Consider the following 15,575-nt stretch of genomic DNA (forward strand, 5'->3'; position numbering starts at 1 on the left):
CGGCTACCTAAGTCGCACTGCACTGGGCCAAGGAGAGTGGTCCCTCCACCCGCAGGTGTTTCGGGGTCTGTGCTGAAAGTGGGGCACTCCGGACGTGGACCTTCTAGTGTCCCGTCTCTATCGATGGGTGCCACGGTTCGTGGCCAGGTTTAAGGACCCGTGGGCGGACGCGTCGGGCGCGTTGGTGGCTCCTTGGGGTCACTGTCGCCTACTTTACACCTTCCCTCCTCGGAAGCTTCTTCCTCGCCTGCTGCGCTGAGTGGAAGCTGTAGGGATTCTATCAGTCCAGATTGGCCGCGTCACTTCTGGTACGCGGACCTGATGCGTCTGGTGGCAGACGCCTCCTAGCGTCTTCCCCTGGGAATTGATTTTCTGTTACAGGGTCCGATCTTCCACCCTGTTTCACAGCCACCGGCCTTAGCTGCGTGGCTGTTGAGAGCCAGGGGCTTAAGGACCGAGGCTCATTGGGCTCGGTGGTCTCTACCGTGCTGCCTGCACGGAAGTCTACCTCACGTAGGTTTTTTCCTGTGGGGAGATGAACTGGCACTCTCGTACATGCGTTGTGTACAGGATTCTGCTGTCTTTGCAGCAGGGAGTGGTTCAGACTCTCGCCTTACGTACGGTTAGGAGCCAGATTTCTGCTCTGGCTGTTTTTACTTGCAGCGACCCTTGGCATCGCACTCCTGGGTGCGTACGTTGGGTCAGGAGGTCTGGCAGGTGGCCCCTCCGGTGCGCCCTCCATTACCCCCATGGGACTTGAATTTAGTCCTTTCAGTGCTTCGGGATGCTCCCTTTGAGGACATTCGGGAGGTTTTTTGTTTATTGTCACAAAAGGTGATTTTATTTCTGGTAGCAATTACCTCGATCAGACGGGTGTCTGTCTGTTCTGGCGGCCTTGTCTTGCAAGGCTCCCTGCTTGGTCATCCGTAAGGATGAGGTGGTGCTGCGGCCGCAGCCGTCTTTTCTCCCTAAGGTTGTTTCGGCTTTTCACTTAGATGTGGACATTGTTCTTCCATCCTTATGTACTCGGCCGAAATGCCAAGAGGAGGCCACTTTGCATCCTCTGGATGTGGTTCGGGCCCTACGAGTGTACTTATATGTTACGGTTCCGTTCCGGAAGTCGGGCTCACTGCTCGTGTCGGTGGCTGGCCCTACAAAAGGGCCTGGCAGTCTCGTCGGCCACCGTTCCTAGGTGGTTCCAACGGATTGTGCTTCAGGCCTATTCCCTGAAGGGGCGTGCGCCCCCCTTTCGGGTTAATGGCGCATTTGACCAGGACGATCGGGGCCTCTTGGGCTTTCCGGCATCATGCCTCTGTGTTACAGCGGTGTTAGGATGCATCCTGGTCGTCAATCCACGCTGTTTCAAAGTTTTACGAGGTGGATGTGTGTGCATCTTTTGATGTCTTCCTCAGCCGCAGGTGTTACGGGCGGCTGTTTATGTTTGGAGTTTCTCCGTTGAGCAACTCCGGTTTTTGTTTGGGGTGTAACCTGGTTTGCTGTGTTACTTTCCCACCCCTCTAATTTTTTGACACTGCTTGGGAACGTCCCTAATGTCAATGAAGGCTGTGTCCGTCTATAAACGGAAGAGAAAATAGGATTTTTGTACTCACCGTAAAATCCATTTCTCTGAGTTCATAGACTGACACAGCACCCACCCCTCCTTGGTTTGTACTGCTTGTTACGGACTGAGGCTCCTAGAGCAGGGTGTGGGTTATGCCTGGGGGAGCCACGCCCCCTGGGATGAGCGGCACAAAGGAAAGGTTTTAGCACTTTAAGTCCTGTTAAATTCTGCCTAATCTCTCCTGGTAGGAAGAAGCATAACCCTAATGTCAATGAAGGCTGTGTCTGTCTATGAACTCAGAGAAATGGATTTTACGGTGAGTACAAAAATCCTATTTTTCACAGCAAAAAATGCATTTAAGATGCATTGTTTACTGTGAAAATGGCAATTAGAGTTTGGGAGTTAACCACAAGGGGGCGCTGATGGGGTTATGTGTGACCTGAAGTGTGTTTACAACTGTAGGGGGGTGTGGGTGTAGGTGTGACGTCATTGATTTTGTATCCCTATAAAAGGGATCACACGATCGATGACGCCGCCACAGTGAAGAACAGGGAAGCTGTGTTTACACACAGCTCTCCCCGTTCTTCAGCTCCGGGGACCGATCGCGGAACTCCAGCGGCGATCGGGCCCGCGGTCACGGAGCTTCGGAACGGGTCGCACGCCTGCCACCCACAGCTGGGTACTAGCACAGGACGTACATGTGCCCAGCCGTGCCATTCTGCCGACGTAAATGTGCAGGAGGCGGTCCTTGAGTGGTTAAAAGAGAAGTTCACTTTTTGTATAAAATAAAATGCACATCTTTTTGCACGTAGAAAAAAATGTGCATTTATGATTTCTTCTATTAGGAGCCTGTAACGTGTTGAACAAGCGACCATCAGATCACGGGTGCAATCTTAAGCTCTTGCAGACTCTGTGTAGCTGCCTGCCTTTCCTTGTATGGGCAGGCAGATACTGAATAATGGGAAGCATCACTTAACTATCTAGAGAGCTCATCAGCTCCCTGGTAGTTTATTGAGAACTGCAAGCCATCAGCCACAATAGCAGTTTTCCCATTCACATAACTTTGTGACTAAATAACGTGGCCCGGCTGGGCAAAGCCCCACACTGCCATGTTTTTTAAAATTGTGACAGCAGGTGTGGGGAAAAGATCCCTGGCCCTCTGTCACAACAAGGGGGTGGGCTGCTGCTTCAGTAACATGTTACACACTGAATATAGGTGTAACATGTTAGGAAAAGTGAACGTATCCTTAATTTTGGCAACCTTTGCTTATGTTGGGGTTCAGCTTTGAAGCTGGCATACTATTGGTAGGATTCAGAGGCAATCTGCTTAGCAGCTCTCTATTGCTTGAAGGCAGGTGGCTCTTCAGTAGAGTACATTTAGTTAATACAAATGTCTACACCCATACAGCGTAATTTATGGTTCATGTGCAGGACCTCAGAGACATGTTTGTCTCATCCTTTATTTTTTTTACTTTTTTTCGGATATGGATGCACAGCAAGTTTACTGACCTTTACACAGCTGTGTACATGGACCTATAAAGTGAGGAAAAAATGCAAAAGCTGCTAACACAACAATCAGACAAAATTGTAACAGTACAGGAATTTTAAAGTGTAGCGCTATGTGTTAAAGAAATAGGATGACCTATCTCTATAGCCTATATATTGCTGAGAAGTGGAATGAGTATAGGGTGTAAAACCCTATATATGATGTGTGCGACTAACAAGTCGCTAAGAACACTAAAATATATATGTCATGTGACCATAAAAGTGTATGTGCACAATATATATGACTAAGATTCGTGAAGCACCAAAAGTCATATAAGTAATAAACACACACACACACATGAAATGAAAATCCCACTGTGATAAAATAAATAAATCAAATAATCACTGAAATGGAGATAAGTCCAAAAATTCTGTGACAGCCGTCACTATAAAATTCATCAATGAGTGTCCAGATTGAACGTCACAAGTTAATATATTGTAATGACAAATAACTTCAAATAGTCTATGTAGACAGAAGTGGTATGCTGTTTGGAAACATCACCCGGGAGTGCCTTCACCTTTGGGCAGGGGAGAGAAATGAATACTTCTTACCCTCCAATGTGGACCCAGCTCACCATACAGTGGTGAATCGCTTGCGCTTATGTCCACAGCAAGGACTCAAGGGAACTGTATCTGCAAACCGCCTCCTCTCTCTTCTGGCAGCACTTCCTACCGGATCACTAACTCCAAAGCAGGGACCCAATGTGACAAGATTAAATATCCAGACTAGGACTTTCCCAGGTATCAAATGTATAAAAAAAGAAAGGGAAATCCTCCACATGGTGTAAATCCAAATATAAAATGCAATTTATTAAAATCTTAAAAAGCTCAACAACTGAATAAGAAGAAAAAATCCAAATATGCAATCAAAAAAAGCGTGGTAGCCAGCTGGAGCTGGCGTGTATACCGACGTGTTTCGTCTGAGAGACTTCAACTGGGGTACCATATAAATACATCTGCATTCAGATCTGTTAAAAATAAAAAAACGGTCTCTAATAAAAATGGTGTGTTTTTTGCATCTGTGTACATGAGCCAGGTAATTTAATAATCAGTCCCATTTCCAAAGGGCCCCCCTCCACACATACATATTTTTACATTCGAGAGTTGTAAGGTGGAAGATTGTTCACATATTCAACCTGTGTTTTTTTTTTTTTTTTTGTGTCTTGTGTTTCTTTTGCTTTCCAGATAAACAGACAGAACTATTTACAATGTACAGAGACCAGCCAGTGGCTAAAACAAGCTCTGAGGTCATGCATGGGAGTGATGGTAGTGATTCTTCAACTGGTCGAGAGACTTTAGATGAGAAAGGTAAACTATTGAATTATTGGATTGAAAGATATAAAATCCGAGCATGAAAATTATTTTGGATATTCCTGAACTGCCACAAATGATTTAAACCCATTTTGAGTTCCCCAGAAGAGCTTTGTAAACCTAGACATTACCTTGTACCTGGAAACCTTTATTGTGTTTTTGGTATTGCAGATAAACAGCCAGACATATTTACAGTGTGCAGAGACCAGCCGGGGGTTAAAACAAGCCCTGATGTCATTTATGGGAGCGATTATTCAACTGATCAAGAGACTTTAGCTATGGAAGGTAAATTTATTAAATTCTTAGATTAAAGATAGATTCCGGGCATACAAGCCTTTTAAGATATTTCTGAACAGCCACAAAGGGTATAAACCCATTTTATGTATAAACCCAGATATTACCTTGTACAAGGAAGAGAAGCAGTTTTCATATTTTTTTTGCATGAAACCTTCATTGTGTCTCTTGCATTACAGATAAACAAGCAGACCTATTTACAGTGTACAGAGACCAGCCAGCGGTTAAAACAAGCCCTGAGGTCATGTATGAAAGTCATAGTGGTGATTCCTCAACTGATCAAGAGACTTTAGATAAGGAAGGTAAATTATTGAATTTCTGGATTGAAAGATAAATTCCAGGCATGAAAACTTTTAAGATATTTCTCAACAGCCACAAAAGGATATACATCAATTTTCTGTGCACCACTAACCTTGTAAACTACCTTCTAAGGCCCCTTTCACACATGCGGACCATTTAGGTTTGCCTGTTAGTTTTTTCAGGTGGACCCTTCATGTAGCTCTTTAGAGCGACTGATGTCAGCGGTGACATATCCGCTGACATCCGCTCCGCTAAATCCAGAAGGATAGAAACCCTATTTTCCGTCCGTCTATCGGATCAGATGAAACTGAACAGGCGGTCTGTTTTCATCTGATTTCCCCATAGAGGAGAGTGGATATCTGACAGGTTTGTCTGCACAGACCTGTCATCCGTCAGCTCATCGGGAATCAGTGGAGTGATCCCTGCTGAGCAAGCGGAGTGAAAACGGACAAGCATGTGTGAAAGGATCCTAATAGTAACAGACTGTGATGTAAATAGCCTGTGCAGAGCAGAAGGGTGCATACAAGACCAGTCTCTGCACAAGGGAAAGGGCAGCAGTGACCGTTTTTTTTACAGTAAGCTCCTGCAGGTGATGTTTCAAGCTGAATTACTGCACGGGTCTTTTGGAAAAAATTACTCAAAGCTTACCAAGATACAGGTAAAGGTGGGTACACACAGATCAAAATTTGGTTGGTTTAGTAGGGACTGGCTGAATTTTGATCTGTATGTGGCCCTCCCTTTTCAACAGAAGCCAACTGCAGCGCTGATGAGTGATTCCCGCTGTCAGAATACAATAGCACAGCGGGGAAGCATCCTTCATCCACTTTGCTTGTGTGGATGGGGGAATCTTGCTTTTTTTTTTATTATTATTATTATTATTATTATTATTATTATTCAGCTCACCAAGAAAACAACGTGTCTATACCAGGCTTAAAGAATATTTTCACCTTTTTGTAAAAAATATGAATAACAATAAATACACGTCTTTTAACATGTAAAAAAAAATTGTATAATTTATTTTTATTTGGAGCCTGTAAAACATTGCACCCATGATCAGCTGCATCAGTAACGTGTTACACCCTGAATATAGGTGTAACATGTTAGGAAAAGTGAACTTTATGCTTTTAGAATACATGTGCCTCTTGTATTTCGCTATTTTGCTTATGTTGGGCGTTAAAAGGAGTTGTAAAGAAAAAAAAATTTGCCTAAAATTAATGTCTGCAAGGTAGACTGACAGAATAGTGTAATGATTCTGTTAAAAAATGAGTAAATACCTATTAAATTCCTTCATCTATATCACCTCCGGCGTTCTAGTTTCTGTTCTCTCATTCACTTCCTGGTTTGCGGCGCTCGTTCATGTAAGAACTACATTTCCCAGTATGAATTGCGGCACACCTAGTAATTCACACCTCCTTGAAGTCTCTAACACGTAGAGAGCGTCCTGCCGCACAGATGTAGTTCCCAGGAGGGGGCGAGCACGTCACTGACCACCGCAGTAAAGCCTCCCTTCACGGGGGTGAGCAAAAATCAGACAAGCAGGAAGTGAACAGAACCGAGAAGAAATAGATCAACTTCTGAGCAAAAACGAACAATGAGGAAGTGAAAAGAGGAATGTCTGCAGGTAAAGGATGCTTATTATGAAAAAAAAAAATTCCTTTACAACCCCTTTAACGTCTCTGAGGCAATCAGCTTAGCATCTTTCTGTTGCTTGGAGGCAAGAGACTCTCCAGTAGAGTACATTTATTTAACACAAATGTCTAAAAGCATACATCGTCATTTATTGTTCATGCACATGACCTTAGAGACATATTTCTCTCCATTTTTTTTTTGGATATGTATGTACAGCAAGTTTACATAGCTTTGTGCATGGACCTATAGAAACCAATACATCTGCATTCAGATCTGTTAAAGTTCACTAAAATAAATGGTGTGTTTTTTGCATCTGTGTACATGAGCCCTAAACCGGGTAATTTACTTATCAGCCCCATTTCCAAAGCATCCCCATCCACACACAGATTTCACATTCAGGAGTGGAGGGTGGGGCATCAGGGAAGGTTTTTCCAAAAATATTCAACGTATGTGTGGCTTTTTTTTTTCTATTCTTTTGTATTACAGATAAACAGCCAGACCTATTTACAGTGTACATGGACCAGCCATTGGTTAAAACAAGCTCTGAGGTCATGCATGGGAGTGATGGTGGTGATTCTTCAACTGATCGAGAGACTTTAGATAAGGAAGGTAAATTATTGAATTCTTGGATTGAAAGAAAAATTTCGGGCTTGAAAAGGTTTTAAGATCTTTTTCTGAACTCTGCCACAAAGGATATAAACCCATTTTGTGTGCAGCAAACAGCTTTTTAACCACTTAAGGACTGCCTCCTGCACATATACGTCGGCAGAATGGCACAGCTGGGCACATGTACGTACAGGTACGTCCTGTACTAGTACCCAGCCGTGGGTTGCCGGCCCGCGACCCGGTCCGAAGCTCCGGACCGTGGGTCCCGCAGACCCGATCGCCGCTGGAGTGCGGCGATCGGTCCCCGGAGCTGAAGAACGGGGAGAGCCGTGTGTAAACACAGCTTCCTCGTTCTTCACTGTGGCGGCGGCATCGATCGTGTCATCCCTGTTATAGGGGGGCACAATCAATGACGTCACTCCTACAGCCACACCCCCCTACAGTTGTAAACACACTTCAGGGAACACATAACCCCAACAGCGCCCCCTAGTGGTTAACTCCCAAACTGCAACTGTCATTTTCACATTAAACAATGCATTTTAAATGCATTTTTTGCTATGAAAATGATAATGGTCCCAAAAATGTGTCAAAATTGTCCGAAGTGTCCGCCATAATGTCGCAGTCATGAAAAAAATCGCTGATCGCCGCCATTAGTAGTAAAAAAAAAAAAATAATAAAAATGCAATAAAACTATCCCCCTATTTTGTAAACGCTATCAATTTTGCGCAAACCAACCGATAAAAGCTTATTGCGATTTTTTTTTTTTTACCAAAAATATGTAGAAGAATACGTATCGGCCTAAACTGAGGAAAAAAAACATTTATATTTTTTTGGGGGATATTTATTATAGCAAAAAGTAAAAAGTATTGAATTTTTTTCAAAATTGTCGCTCTATTTTTGTTTATAGCGCAAAAAATAAAAACCGCAGAGGTGATCAAATACCACCAAAAGAAAGCTCTATTTGTGGGGAAAAAAAGGACACCAATTTTGTTTGGGAGCCACGTCGCACGACCGTGCAATTGTCAGTTAAAGCGACGCAGTGCCGAATCGCAAAAAGGGGCAAGGTCCTTTAGCTGCATTTTGGTCCGGGTCTTACGTGGTTAAACCCAGACATTATATTGTACAAGGAAGAAGAGCAGCACGCTTCAGTTTTATTTATTTTTTGTATTCAGATTTCTTTTTGATTTTTTTGTTTTTGAAGGAAACCTTTTATTGTGCCTTTTGCATTACAGATGAACGGCCAGACATATTTACCGTGTGCAGAGACCAGCCGGGGGTTAAAACAAGCCCTGATGTAATATATGGAAGTGATGATAGTGATTCTTCAACTGATCAAGAGACTTTAGATAAGGAAGGTAAATGATACAAATCTTGGATTGAAAGATAAATTCCGGGCATAAAAACCTTTTAAGATATTCCTGAAAAGCCACAAAGAATATAAACCCATTTGGTGTGCCCCAAACAGCTTTGTAAACCCAGATATTACCTTGTGCAAAGAAGAGCAGCAGTATTTTAGTTTTCATTTTTGTATTCAGTTTATTTTTATTTATTTTCCGTTCATGGACGGACACAGCAGCAATTGACCTTAGGGTTTATCATCCTTCCTTTCAGGAGAGACTAGGCAGAAAAAAACAGCACTTTAAGTGTTAAAACACTTCTCAGTATAGCTCCTCCCAGGGGGCGGGGCCCCCGGGTATATCCCTCACTCTGCCTCAGCAGCCCCAGTTTTTTTCTGCCTAGCGTCAGGAGTAGACATGGCCTTGCTGGAGTCCATGTACTCTGCAATTATTATTTTTTTTTTTTTTTCGCTTTTATTTTGTTTTGTTCCTGCATTTTTTGATCCTGAGATCTACTATCAACTGCCGACTGGGTGACAGGTTGGATCTTGATCCTTGTAGTCCCCCCATGCTCAGCCATCGAGCCTGTGCCGGCCCTCAGCCCAGCTCGAGGTCGTCTACGACATGCCTCGTTGCTCCAGGGGTGGCCGGGGAACTATGTGCTCCAGGGCACACATATGGCTTTGTCACAGTGTCTGTGTCTGGAATGCCTCCAGCCGGTGGTCGCAGGACGGGTAAGTAGTGGCCCCTTGACCTGGTAAGGTGGTAGGGCTGGTGCTTTCCTGGGGAGGTCGAATGAGGGTCCGCCCTGCTTTCCTCTCTCCCTCCCTCTCCCTCCTTCCCCATGCTGGGTGGCGGCTTTAAGGGGGGGCCCGCCTGGGGCTCTGTCACTACGGCTGCTGTGTGGTGCTATTAATTTTCTGTAGTGCCTTTCCTTTTTCACCAATAAAGGCTTACTTTTTTAAGATTCATTGGTGTGCGGCTGTCCATACCCTGCCTTCAAGTTTTTGCCTCATGCATTGCAGGCACCCACCTGTTTCTGAGAGGACATTGATTGCTCAGGTGTGCTCACCTGGAGCAGCAGCTTCTTCCTTCTTATTAATTTGTTGTACTGGAGTTGCTGTGTGTGCTGGGCTGTGTTTTCTGCTGTGTCACTGTTGCTTCAAACATGTGTATGGCTGCCATTTTGCAGCCCGCGAATTGCTTCTTGAGGGACGGCGCAGAGCGGACAGCACTCTAAGCGCTTCAGCAGCACTACAGCCTGGCCGGGTGGTGAGTTACCGGGGGGTCCCCTGCTCTCTGTTTTGTGGCCGGGAGGGTGACCTGTGGCTCTCTGCCTTGCAGTACTAGGGCGGCATAGCGGTGGGTCAACATAGTCTGAACAGAGGCTTCTACCCCAACCATGCCTGAGTTAACCCTTAGTGCCCCTGCGGTCTCTGTAAAGCCCATACAGCAGTCCCTTAGGCGTTTATCGCCAGGATTGAAGTGACAAGCGGCCAGAAGGGGGGTAAAAACCCCCTCCCTGCTTCTGGGGACGGCTCTGACACTGAACCAGACCCTGCTGCTGGCTCTGGTTCTGTCATGTCAGATGTTGCAGGCTTAGCCCACACAGTCAGTGAGGATGACTCTGCTTCAGGGTCAGCGCTTGATAAGGCGTTTTGTTGGAGCTTTTATCACTACGGTGCGGGATACTCAAAAACCTGCACCGCAAAAGTGTTTCCTTGTGTTCCTTACCTGGACAAAATATTATACAAGGAATGGGATCGGCCGCAAAAAGTTTTTGATGTACCAAAATACTTTGCGGTCTGTTATCCTCTTGAGGAAGACTTTAAAAAAAAAGTCCTCCGTCAGCGGACCCCCCTGTGTCCAGACTGAACAAGTTTATCACGTTACCTGTGGAAGGGGCTCCCGCCTTTATGGACCCCACAGATAGGAGAGCTATCACCATGTCACAGTAGTGGGGGTCGGCAGTGAGACCGGTTTTGGCCGGAGCTCTAGTTTCAGACAATTACCGAGCAGGCAAAGTCACCGGGTGGCCCTGTCAGGGGCTGGTCAGGGGAGTGATTATACAGGTTCCTTCAAGGGAACGGTTTCAGGGGTTTTTACTCCAATCCAAGGGGTCCGTCCAATCCTGGACCATAAGGCCCTTAACTCCTTTGTCAAAGTGCAAAGGTTCAGGATGGAATTGTTCGTTCTGTAGTGGCGGCTCTCCATCAGGGGGATTTTGGGGTGTCCTTGGGTACTCAGGACGCGTACCTGCATATTCCCATACGCGCGAAACACAAGAGGTTTCTGTGTTTTGCGGTCGAAGAGGACCATTTTCAGTTTGTGGCCCTCCCCTTCGGCTTCGGCACAATGGTGATCGGTAAGGCAGCGCGGAATCGCTATTGACGGATACCTGGACGACCTTCTCCTGAGAGCTTCTTTAAGCTCAGTCTTAGGAGAGGATGGTCCATCACCTGCCAGCCCCTTCAAAAGATTCAGGTGGCTACTGAATGTCCAGAAGTCAATGTTGGTACCGTCTCAGCGACTGGAATACCTGGGGTTGGTCCTCGATTCCTCAGAAGCAAGTTTTTCTCCCGACGGAAGAACTCCAGACACTGCAATCTGCGGTCCAGCGGTTAGTGACCCAGATGTGGTCCTTGCTTCGCTTTTGCAAGAGAATTCTGGGTCCCATGGTAGCCTCTTTCGAGGCGTTTCCGTATGCCCAATTCCACACCCGAGTGTTGCAGAAAGAGATTCTGTCACGTTGGGACAAACTCTCTTCGTCTCTGGATTACCAGATTTGGGTGAATCGCCTGGTTAGGTCCTCCCTAGTGTGGTGGCTGACATCTCTGGTACTAAGGACCAGGAAATTATTCCTGCCGTGCTATCGGACAGTGGTCACGACGGATGCCAGCCTCTCCGGCTGGGGGCATTCTGGAGTGTCCAGTCAGCCCAGGGGCGCTGGACTCAGGTGGAGTCCCGTCTGCCAATCAATGTCCTGGAGCTCCGGGCTATCAGGCTGCGGCTCTCCAAGTGGTCTCTGAGTCTGCAGGACCCGGTCAGGATGCAGTCTGACAACGCCTCGGCAGTGGCGTATGTCTGCCATCAAGGGGGCACGCGGAGCTCGGCCGCAGCGGCTGCACACATTCTCTGGTGAGCCGTGTGCATTCTGGGGGTGCAGAGTTGACAAGCCGACTACCTAAGTCGCCAAACACTGGACCAGGGAGAATGGTCGTTGCACATGTGTTTCAGAGTTGTGCCAAAGATGGGGCACTCCAGGCGTGGACCTTCTGGCGTCCCGTCTCAATCGGAAGATGTCACGTTTTGTGGCCAGGTCAAGAGACCCTTCGGCGGACGCGTCAGACGCATTGGTGGCATCGTGGGGTCACCATCGCCTAGTCTACGCCTTCCCTCCTCTGGAGCTTCTCCCTCGCCTGTTGCGCAGAGTGGAAGCGGAGGTGTTACCAGCAATCCTGATAGCCCCGGATTGGCCGCGCCGTCCCTGGTGCGTTTGGTGGCAGACGTCCCTTGGCTTCTACCCCTGAGAGTAGATCTTCTGTCGCAGGGTTCGATTTTTCTCACCCTGCTTTACAGTCGCTGGCTTTAACGGCATGGCTGTTGGGAGCCAGGTGCTGAAGGACCGAGGTCCGTCGGACTTGGAGATCTCTACCATGCTACTTGCATGGAAGTCTACTTCACGTAGGGTTTGCCATCGTACGTGGAAGGCCTACATCTCTACGTGTGCAGAAATGAAATGGCACCCCCGCACATACGTGCTGTCCCAGATACTGCTGTTCCTGCAGCGGGGAGTGGATCACGCTCTCGCCTTAAGTACGGTTATGGGTCAGATTTCGGCCTTGGCTGTTTATTTTCAGCGGCCGTTGGCGACGCACTCCCTGGTGTGTGTGTTTGTACAGGGGGTCAGGCATGTGGCCCCTCCTGTGCGTCCTCCACTGCCTCCGTGGGACTTGAATTTAGCCCTCTCGGTGCTTCAAAAGGGCTCTGATTGAGGACATTTGGGAGATTCCTCTGTTGACTCTGTCTCAGAAGGTGGTCTTCCTCGTAGCCATTCCTTCGGTCAGACGAGTTTGGGATCTGGCGGCCTTGTCTTGCAAGGCTCTTTTACTTGGTCATCCACAAGGATAAGGTGGTGCTGCGGCCGCAGCCATCGTTCCTTTCGAAGGTTGTTTCGGCTTTTCACATTAATGAGGACATTGGTTTTACTATCCTTATGTCCTCAGCCGTAGAACTCAAAGGAGGCCACGTTACTTTCCTTGGACGTGGCGCGAGCCCTACGGGCGTACTTGTCTGCTACGGCTCCGTTCCGGAGATTGGACTCACTGTTCGTGTCAGTGACTGGTCCTAAAAAAGGTCTGGCGGTAGTCGGCCTCCATTTTTGAGGTGGAGCAGACAGGTCGTGCTCCAGGCCTATGCCCTAAAAGGGGCGGGCGCCTCCCTTTCTGGTTACGGCGCATTCGACCAGGGCGATTGATCCCTCTTGGACTTTCCACCATCAAGCGTCTGTTTTACAGGTGTGTAAGACAGCAACCTGGTCGTCAACCCACACCTCTTCAAGTTTTGCAAGGTGGATGTGAGTGCATCTTCGGATTCCTCCTTTGGCCGCAAGTTTTTGCAGGCGGCTGTTTAAAGGGTCACTAAAGGAATTTATTTTTTTAGCTAAATAGCTTCCTTTACCTTACTGCAGTCCTGGTTTCATGTCCTCATTGTTCGTTTTTGCTTTGATGTTGCTGTAAATCCTCTGTTCTGGACACTGTTCTGTCCTGGTTGTCTCCTGATCACCACAGTACTGGGAGATTTCTCACTGTGGTGACTAATCAAGGAGGTGTGATTACTGTGTGTAAAACAAAACTGGATTGGTGCTGAGGAGTTTTAGACAAAGTATCACTGCCCTCTATTGGCTCTCTGTACATCAGAGAACCAGCAAACAACAGCAAAAAGGAAACTAAACTGCAGGCACTTTTATATGATTGTTTTTTATCTATTTTTAATAATTTTTAAAAGGAATCAGTTAACTATTATTGTCTCTATACCCTGTAAACAGTCATTTCAGCTAAAAAAATGTTTTCCTTTAGTGACCCTTTAAGGTTGAAGTTCCTCCATTGAGGCACTCTGGTGTGTTTGGGGTGAAGCTTAATTTGCTGTGTTTTTTCCCACCCCTCAATTTTTTTTTACACTGCTTGGGGACGTCCCTAAGGTCAATTGCTGCTGTGTCCGTCCATGAACGGAAGAGAAAATAGGATTTTTGTACTCACCATAAAATCCATTTCTCTGAGTTCATGGACGGACACAGCACCCTCCTCTCCTTTGTTTGTACTGCTTGTTACGAACTGGGGCTGCTGAGGCAGAGTGAGGGATATACCCGGGGCCCCGCCCCCTGGGAGGAGCTATACTGAGAAGTGTTTTAACACTTGAAGTGCTGTTTTTTCTGCCTAGTCTCTCCTGAAAGGAAGGATGATAAACCCTAAGGTCAATTGCTGCTGTGTCCATCCATGAACTCAGAGAAATGGATTTTACGGTGAGTACAAAAATCCTATTTTTTTCGTTGCAAGAAACCATTATGTGTCTTGTATCTTTTTGCTTTACAGATAAACAGCCAGACCTATTTACAGTGTACAGAGACCAGTTGGGGGTTAAAACAGACTCTGAGGTCATGTATGAAAGTGATGGTGATTCTTTGGCTGATCAAGATACTTTAAATAAGGAAGGTAAATTATTTAATCTATTTGATGGCTTGAAAGATAAATACCAGGTATAAAAACTTTTAAGATATTCCTGAACAGCCACAAAGGATATAAACCCATTTTGTGTGCACCATCTGGCCTTGTAATCCCAATAAGGGTTCATAGAAGACCAGTCTCTCTGCACAAGGGGGAGGAGCAGCAGTGACCGGTCTCTTTTACAGTAAGCTTCTGCACAGAGAAGCTTCATGCTGAATTACTGCAACGATCTGGAAGAAATACATAAAGCGCACCAATATTAAAGTGCGAATGTGCATGCCTCTTGTTTTTAGGCAATATTTGCTCATCTTGAAGTCTACCTTTAAATCTGTAGTTCAGCTGGAGGGGGGGGGGGGGGGCGCTCTCGAGTGTCAGTGACCTAATTTACCTATAATGAAGTATGTCCCATGTTCAGGTAGCTGAAACCTGTAGAAATTTTCTGTGAAAGGATGCCCTATACTCTTCCTGTCTCTTTACACCTCTGATCCTGCAGGGGTTATTGGCTCCAAGTCTTCTGTTAATCTGCAGTGAACAAGCTCCCAACAGGGACCCGCCACCTCCTTCTTTCAGAAAAGTTATTTCATTAATTACATGACCTGTAACATTATTTGTGAATGGGAGAGAGTCTGAAGAGTCATTGGATTTTCTTCCCTATTTACATATCGTGTTACATGCAGAATACACTATCAAACAACTTTTTCCACTATAGGATTAGGGGTGGGTCCCTGTCAGGAGCTTGCTCCCTGCTTCTTCACAGAGGGCTCAACGCTCATTAACCTCTTCCTGGCAGTCATACGCATATATGCAGCCTCTTGGCTGGTGGGCTTTAAAGCCAAGAGGCTGCATATATACAGTCCTATGTAAACCTCTTTTCTCTTTCATTCATAGACGGACACAGCCTTCATTGACCTTAGGGTTATGCTTCTTCCTACCAGGAGATTTAGGCAGAATTCTACAGCACTTAAGGTGTTAAAACCTTTCCTTCATGCCGCTCCTCCCAGGGGGCATGGCTCCCCCAGGCATAACCCACACCCTGCTCTAGCAGCCTCAGTTTGTTTTCTGCCTAACGACAGGAGGTCAGGCTCTCTCTGGAGTTCCTGGACTCTGGAGTTTTTTCTTGCGATTTTTCTCGCTTTTTTATTATTTTGTTCCTGCATTTTTGAGTCCTGCGATTCTTCTATCAACAGCCGACTGGGTGACAGGCTGGGTCCTCGACCCTTGTAGTCCCCCCATGTTCGGCCTTCGAGCGTGTGCCGGCCCTCAGCTCAG

General features: G+C 46.4%; 1 protein-coding gene across 8 annotated transcripts in view; it reads left to right on the top strand.

Annotated features, from left to right (window-relative positions):
* Positions 1–15,575, top strand: part of TDRD6 (tudor domain containing 6) — a 115,135-nt gene that overhangs the window by 65,599 nt on the left and 33,961 nt on the right. For 3 of the 8 annotated variants that reach the window (XM_040348451.1, XM_040348449.1, XM_040348450.1), the window contains exons 6-11: positions 4,292–4,414; positions 4,589–4,702; positions 4,891–5,013; positions 7,127–7,249; positions 8,479–8,601; positions 14,175–14,294. In XM_040348451.1, coding sequence (XP_040204385.1) covers positions 4,292–4,414; positions 4,589–4,702; positions 4,891–5,013; positions 7,127–7,249; positions 8,479–8,601; positions 14,175–14,294 — 726 coding nt within the window. The remainder of the gene's footprint in view (positions 1–4,291; positions 4,415–4,588; positions 4,703–4,890; positions 5,014–7,126; positions 7,250–8,478; positions 8,602–14,174; positions 14,295–15,575) is intronic. The other 5 variants (XM_040348454.1, XM_040348452.1, XM_040348453.1 and 2 more) reach the window with 5 other exon arrangements.

Source organism: Rana temporaria, chromosome 4, assembly GCF_905171775.1.
Source record: "Rana temporaria chromosome 4, aRanTem1.1, whole genome shotgun sequence".
Classification (NCBI taxonomy): Eukaryota; Metazoa; Chordata; class Amphibia; order Anura; family Ranidae; genus Rana; species Rana temporaria.